At 36.1% G+C, this 7,865-nt stretch overlaps 1 protein-coding gene and 1 pseudogene across 1 annotated transcript in view; both read right to left on the bottom strand.

The window, feature by feature from the left end:
- Positions 1 to 1,289, bottom strand: part of LOC135217759 (uncharacterized) — a 3,509-nt gene extending 2,220 nt beyond the window's left edge. Inside the window, exons 1-3 of the mRNA XM_064253774.1 lie at positions 1,065 to 1,289; positions 190 to 238; positions 14 to 34 (exon numbers count right to left, since the gene is read on the bottom strand). Of these exons, the coding sequence (XP_064109844.1) occupies positions 14 to 34; positions 190 to 213 (45 nt within the window). The 5' untranslated portion in view covers positions 214 to 238; positions 1,065 to 1,289. The remainder of the gene's footprint in view (positions 1 to 13; positions 35 to 189; positions 239 to 1,064) is intronic.
- A 1,064-nt stretch (positions 1,290 to 2,353) lies between these two features.
- Positions 2,354 to 7,865, bottom strand: part of LOC135217633 (PE-PGRS family protein PE_PGRS18-like) — a 6,347-nt pseudogene continuing 835 nt past the window's right edge.

Here is a 7,865-nt window from a genome sequence, read left to right as displayed (position 1 = left end):
CCATCCACAAGATCCCGAGTCTCATAATTATTTTCTGAAAAGTGACGGCGAACCTTTAATGGCACCGATATTAACGAATATAAGTGTAATATACGTAATATACTCAAATTATTAGTGAGTTCTAGCTTTGAACGCTAAGATTATTACGTATTTCCAGACCAGTTGTTCAAAAAGTCTCGTATTTCTTACCTTCATGTTTTCCATATTAGACATTATGGCTGCTATATCTGACTGAAATCTGAGGGAAATAATTTAGGATTAGGCGTCTGTTTTCTATGAAGGCAGACAGACAGGTGTTTTCAGTGAATTAATAATAATAATAATAATAAGAAGAGAAGAAGAAGAATAAGAAGAAAAGAAGAAGAAGAAGAAGAGCAAGAAGAAGAAGAAGAAGAAGAAGAGGAAGAAAGAAGAAGAACAGAAGTTCCTAGTGAATAATAAGAATAATAATAATAAGCAGAAGAAGAAGAAGAAGAAGAAGAAGAAGAAGAAGAAAAGAAGAAGAAGACAAAACATTTACAAATGGCCAACTTTCTCAGCCTTTTATCACTCGTTCACACTCCAGCGCAGTAATTTCTCGCCAAAGCGTCTCTATATCGGTTCCCCTGGGGTTCTCAAGCTCTCACCCTGTGGTCTGCAACTCCCTCAGGTAGGTTCTTGCATGGTTAATCCATGCAGTAATTTGGTTAAGTCCTCATACACGTGGCTCATTAGGGGTCACTTTGTAAATTTATTGTAGCTAGCTACCTGGTTAACTCAGTGGGTGCTGGGTTAATTCAGGGGTTATTTGGTTCTCCCGGGGTTATTTGGTTAACGATGGGGTTATTTGGTTAAATCAGGGGTTATTTGAGTAACTAAAAAGCTATTGGGATTACTTAAGATACAGGTTTAAATTAGGGGGTACCTGAGTAACTTTGGACTTTTTTGTAATACAATATTTTAGGCACAGACTGGAAAGAGGGCGATGTATTTGAAAAATAAAAAGACACTCTTAAATACGTAACCTCCATGCAGTATTATTAAATGAAATGAAAGATAAAAAACAAAAACGTTTAAAAATTTACCTCTAGTCTAATTCGGCCTTTCAGCGCCATTAATCTGTCTGTTATTTCAGTTATTCCAACCACTCTACCTCACCGTTACTGGCTTAATTCCTTCATTTCGAAATGTCACTTAAGGTCCTAAAGCTGTCGCCTGGACCACTGTGGAACCTAGACTGGGACAGCGGTCCAGAGACGGTTATACACACCAAGGTCCAGCTACAGAGAGAAAATGTCTGGGTCCGCCATATGTCGTGCATAACAGAGTGTGAAAGCAAAGATGGCTCTTCTTTTCTCACGTTTTCTGCTTTATTTTCCCAGATGATTTCGCGTCAGAAGAATATGCACGTGTAGACTGAAGACTGACCTTTCTTTTAGCCATATTTTGTACCTTTTATAATTTTAAATTAACGTAAAATTTATGAGGTTAAAACAGGGCCTATTCTGATAGGTTGTGGGAACTATGGCTTCCCAGCCTACCAGAGGGGAAAAAAATCTGGCAATATTTATTTGTTTTTATAATTTTTATTCGTTGGCAATGATATAAATTGCGATTTTTTTTAGCTTTTAAGAATAATTCCCGCCTAAATGCATTAATATTCTCATGAATAATTAACATAGTGGGTATATAAGGCTGATGATTTTGCATGAGTTCCTGATTTTTGCAGAAAAGTTACGAATTTAACAGCGAATATCTACCATCTTGTTTACTATGGAGCAACCCTTAATTAGGGGAAATGGTTTACTGCTGAAGTAATAATTATAATGGAGGGTTAATTTAGACAGGAATTTATGATGCCTACACAAAGCGGGTCAGTAGTTTTCGTATAACAATAAACGCATTCATACCGTTTATTACAGTAGGCCTAGACTTAGGTTATTAAAAATCACATTAAACAACATAAACTTTATTAAAATGTATTAACAGTGACTAATAACAACACCGAAGTCAAGATACACTGGTTTTTAAAGAAGGAAAAAACCGCTAGTGCACACTTCACTATAAAGTTATAGATTTATTCAACCGAAATTTTAGCTAACGCTGCGGGCTGTAGGCCTATGGAGGGCCTCTTAAGATTTTTAAAACGGACCTGGATATCCATCCAGAAATAGGTTTTGGATACTGATCCAGAAATAGGTTATGGACGCTGGTTCCAGTTGCCGATTCAAAAAAATGAATACTAATCATTTTTTTGTCTTCAGTTAAGGATAAATATATCACACCATATATTATCACATTGCTATACGTCATAGGCTTGAATATATATATATATATATATAATATATATCTATATATATATATATTATATATATAGTACCTTTATTTATATATTTAGGTCTCTTTGGCGTAGCTGGAAGTTTCTATTCTGTGTTGATAGGAGTATAGGTATAGGCCTATTGCGAATCGGCTAATCACGGTCTTCTGTGCCTGTTGGGATAAGCGAAGATATTGATTTATTATAAGATTTTATATATTTACTGAAAGATATTGTAAGTTTTTCTATTTACTCTACATGTCTTTTTAATAGTCATAAAATAAGGTTTATCAATGATAAAAATAGTTTTATTTACGCAAACAAGGTTCTTCCAATAAAGAAAACCTTTGAAAAATCATTGCCAGGATTGCAGATATATTTTAATTAGTTTTTAGGCCTATGCAAGTATGGCATCTTCATAAAAAGGCAAGAATTAATCTCTAAACTTATGCGATGACCGAGTTTATTATTAGTTTAGGCCTATGCTAATATTTTTTTTCATTAAGAGTTAAGCTCTAGAACTATACAAAGACCGAGGTTATTATAAGTTCCGGCCAAGACAAATATTTAAAAAAGTTAAAGTTGAGTTAAGCTCTAGACTGAGTTAGTATTGGTGTTTAGGTCTATACACATATTTTTTTTATAATTAAATTAAGTTAAGCTCTAGACCTATACGAAGGCCGAGTTGATTGCTGACGTCTATAGGCCTATGCAACTTGAATGAAATCCACGGAAATGTACTTAAAAGTTCATAGCATTACCATAACCACTTCCGGAGCATTTCCTTATTCTGTTCTAGCGGCGGGGGCGGGGACGGAGAAGCCGTGGTGGTTGAAGCATGTCTTAAGAAACGCTGGTCCATCTTGTTGAACATGTAGGGCGCTTCGGTGCTGCTGCTGCTCAGCTGTGACAGGTTTCATGATGAAAATATCTGAGTTTTTACTTCATTTTTCCCCCCATCACGTTTCAGACGCCCCCAATAGCCGCCCGAATGCAACGGGGGGGTGGTGAGGGGGGAGACATTTAAATGTTCCTCTTTTACGTTTTTTTAATGACAATGGAGTTATCTCTCCCCCAGGTGTGTAGGCTACACTTATGTACCTACAGCTCGTTTTGTGGCGATTTTTTTTAACTAAATGCTAAAACTGTCATGCAAGTTATGATGGCAGCCTTATAATTATATATAAAATAAGTAATATTAAACAGTCTGCGTATACTTAGGCGTGCATTGTTAAAGCTGGTGAAAATCAAGTTGACTATGAGACTATAGGTCTATCCTGACTAGTTTTGGTGTGGCCGTGTTTTATCATTTAATTCATGTCTACAGTCATGTCTACAGCGTCGTGTCTGGTCTTCAGATGTTCTTTATAGTATTATCTAATACTGTAGTCATGCTGTTTATAGATAAGGCTGTTAAATGAGTTAGTTTTAATATTTTTATTTATTTTTTTTTCGTTACTGGCTAGGAGTGGACATCTTTGTTTTACGCGCCGAAACTTTTGAAGTTATGGACGTGAAGTTAGGGATTTTAATAAGCTATCGTTATCTATTTATGTTTGTTTCTCGTTCAGTAATGATGCTGCTACACACGCAAATACACACACACACACACATACACGCCTGTGTGCGTGTGTGTTGTGTGAAGATCCACTCGTACATACTATCTAAACCCCATATTGGCCCCCCAGGAGCGAAATTCTGCTTCCCATAGGAACTTCTAAAGATTATATGCTTCAAATAACCGTTCGTGTCTTTGGGTGATATTCCTGTATCACATTTCTTACTCATTTGCCGCCATCTAGGTTCCAGAGTAGTTTCCTTTCTCTGGAAATGGCTGGAAATGTTATCTTTCTCTGGATGTGGCTGGAATTGCCTGATTGGTTTTAAAGGGCTTGGAACCTCATATTACTTTCTCTGCGTTTTATAACTTTTGTTTTTGTGTTTTAGTATATTGTTTGAAGTATGTTCTTTTTCAAGAGGCTGCTTAATCAATCTTCAGAATTGTACGTTATGTTTGTTCATTTAGGCCTTCAAAATCCAGTTTTGTACAAGTTTCTCTTATGATCTATAAAACGCATCTTATTTGTGAAGGCAAACAGGAAGGTGCTATAGGCCAAGTGCGATAACTATTTGGGTTTTATGCCCAATTTTAGCCTATTGTATTGTTTTATGATTAATCTGTGTAGAAAATTACGTTATTAAGTCTCCTCGGAATACACTTACGACAAGAAAAAAACCCACATTCAAATTAGACCTATGACAGAAACATATTTAGATTATTTTAATTTCTCTAGGCCTAACTGGATGATGACACGTTTGTTATCTAATTCAAGGGACGAGCTTTGCTGTATGTGCCTAATTTAACGATAATTCATTATGTCAGACCTAATTTGTGAATATATTTCCTATTTGTAGGCCAAATTTGAGGAAGTTTTAATTTATACATAAATTGGTCTACATTTTTCGTGTATTTTGGGCTCCGGGCTTGGCTTATGCAGTATTAGAGAAGGGGACATACCTATCTGCTAGCTTGGTGATGGATTATAAAGGAAATTAGTCATTAACGGGTATTTAGTGTAAGAATTAGCCAGGACACCAAAGAACTCTTGGACCCATGTTTCAAAACAGCCATTCAGGAAGATAGGTCTGAAGACAGGATAGTAGGCTGAATTAATATGATTTTTTTTTTTTGTGTGTGTGTGTGAATATCTGAAGCATGGAACTAAACATGCAGTTAAAATTCGGTGCACTAAAATAACAGTTTAAGCCTTAAACTACCTGACACAAAAAACCAAGTTTTTTTTTTTTTAGACTACCAAACAAAAACAGGTATACTATGTGCTTAGAAAAACTAAAAAAACAGTTAAACTTAAGATCAACCTAAAATATTAAGAATATAACATAAAACCACTTGATAACAACCTATATTCTTGACTAGTGAGCGGAAAAAACAATAATTATGAATGGTGACACAGCGATTATGTCTTTAATCAGTAAAAATTGCAATAAATGAATTAAAGTCTTCAGTCTTGACTAGAAAAAGGGAAAAAATAGAGAAGCGTTGGTATTGTGAATTGTCTCTTTTTGGGTTGTTATTTTTCTGCTTTGTTTTTTTAAAGTTTTGTGTGTGTGTCTTGTCTCTGTTTTCTGTTTAACTGTTTCCTATCTCGTATCTGTTCCTTGGGTCTTTCCCTGTCCTGTCTCTCAGATACATTCTATCATCTGTCTTTGTCTCGCAGCATTTCTGTCTCGTTCTGCTTGTTCATTCAAAAGAGTCGTGTTTTTTTATGTCTTCATCTTTCTCGTTTCTTGTTCTGTCTCTCCTTTCTCTCAAAAAGTAATAGTCAGGTCTCCTACTTCTCTCAAAAGTAGTAGTCTCTCTTTCCTCTCAAAAGTAGTAGTAGTCAGGTCTCCTACTTCTCTCAAAAGTAGTAGTAGTCAGGTCTCCTACTCCTCTCAAAAAGTAGTAGTCTCTCTCTCCACTCAAAAGTAGTAGTCAGGTCTCCTGCTGAAACTGTACGACTCGCTAGGCCTAGTGTGTTGCGGTACCTGCACAGTAGCCGTGGTCGTGACGTAGAACGGTATGGCCGTCGTGATGAATCTGTCTACGGTGCTCACTACGTACGACGGCACGGTGGTCGTGATGTAGTTGTTGTAGGTGCTGGTCGTCGTGAGGTGGACCTCGCTCACGGCCGTGGTCGTCAGGTACAGGGGCACGGTGGTCGTCTGCGTCACGACCAGCTCCTTGACGAAGGTCGTCGTGATGTACTGCGGCAGGCTGAGCGTCTGCGTGATGATGACCTGCTTGTAGACCGTCTGCGTGACGTACGTGGGCACCTCGTTCGTCTCCGTGACGTACACGTCCTGGTACGCCGTCTCCGTGACGTGCGTGGTGGTGGTGATGTAGTCGTACGCCGTCGACGTGAAATGCGTCGTGCTGGTGATGTACTCGGTGTCGAAGTGCGTCTCGGTCAGCGACGTCGGGAGGTACGACGTCTCCGTGAACGTCGAGTAGACCGTCGAGGTGATTGGGAACGTCTCCGTCGACGTCTCCGTCAAGTATTCGGTCCGGTACTTGGTATGGAAGATGGTCGAGACGATGGTGCTGAAGACTGGAACCTCCTGGAAGTCTGTTAGGGTCTGGAACTGGGTGACGTACTTCGTCTCGTAGTTCGTCGTGTAGACGGGGACGTCTTTGTACTCCGTCTCCGTGAAGTACTCGGTGTCGGTAGTCTGTGAGATATTCTGTGCTGTAGATGGGCAGCGGTTCTGTCTGTGAAGGAGAAAATGAATAAAAATGAATAATTACTGAAGAGGATAAACTTAACAGACGAGTCATATGTTTAATATATATATATATATATATACTATATATATATATATATATATATATAATATTTAATTTTTACGTAAGCAATGTTTAGTTTATGTCAATATTATATTAATATTTATCTGTCTATTTAATATATATCAATGTTTATCTATCTATCTATATATTTATCAATCTGTCTATCCATCTACCCACAATTTAATGATTTATTTACACTTTTAATATATTCAATATATATTTTTAAATAACTTTACGTAAGCAAGGTTTAGTTTATATCAATATTATATTAATATTTATCTGTCTATCTCATATATATCAATATTTATCTATCTATCTGTCGACAATTTAATTATTTATTTATACTTTTGATATATTTGATATATATTTTTTAATAATTTTACGTAAGCGAGGTTTAGTTTATATCAATATATATTAATAGTTATCTATCTATCTCATATATATCAATATTTATCTATCTCTCTATATATTTATCAATCTATCTATCTAGCTATACACAATTTAATTATTTATTTACACTTTTAATATTTTTGATATATTATTTTACGTAATATGATAAGCAAGGTTTTGTTTATATCAATACATATAATATTTACTATCTAACTAATATATATCCATATCTATCTATCTATCTATCTATCTATCTATCTATCCACGATTCAATGATTTATTTGCACTTTCTCTACAAACAATTCGGTAAACAACGAACAATCATAATCATCATCCAGCGAAACGGCAACACCGTTGGTCCAGCGATGTGTTGCCATTCGCTGAGTCATCTTTGCTGATAACGGGGTTTTAGATATTAGTAAAATTATGTGATTATTTGACTCCAAAACCCGTTTATTTTTTAGGAATGGGGGCTGCTACCCCCATACTCTTCATTGCATATGATTTTTTTTATTATAATTTGTTGAATAAGAATTAGGTAGATGAATAAATCCATAGATAATTGGGAAAATATTAAAATAATTTTAGAGCTATCGGTAGTATACTTCCGTTAGCTATGGCGTTGGAAGGTGTTTCTCATTATATTTTTTATTATATATTCTCTTTTTCTCGTTCGTACGTTGATTGCCATCATTCGTACTTTCTTTCGCACATTCGTACGTTATTTCCGTAGGTGTTTAACGAACGGCGTGGGAACTAGCATCGTTAAATAACGGTCAAAAAGAAAAAATAAATAAATCCTGCATTCCATTTTCTCGTTGTTCAACGAAT

Source organism: Macrobrachium nipponense, chromosome 7, assembly GCF_015104395.2.
Source record: "Macrobrachium nipponense isolate FS-2020 chromosome 7, ASM1510439v2, whole genome shotgun sequence".
Lineage (NCBI taxonomy): Eukaryota > Metazoa > Arthropoda > Malacostraca > Decapoda > Palaemonidae > Macrobrachium > Macrobrachium nipponense.
Note: the sequence above shows the minus strand (reverse complement) of the source record. Positions and strands in the feature narration are given on the sequence as shown.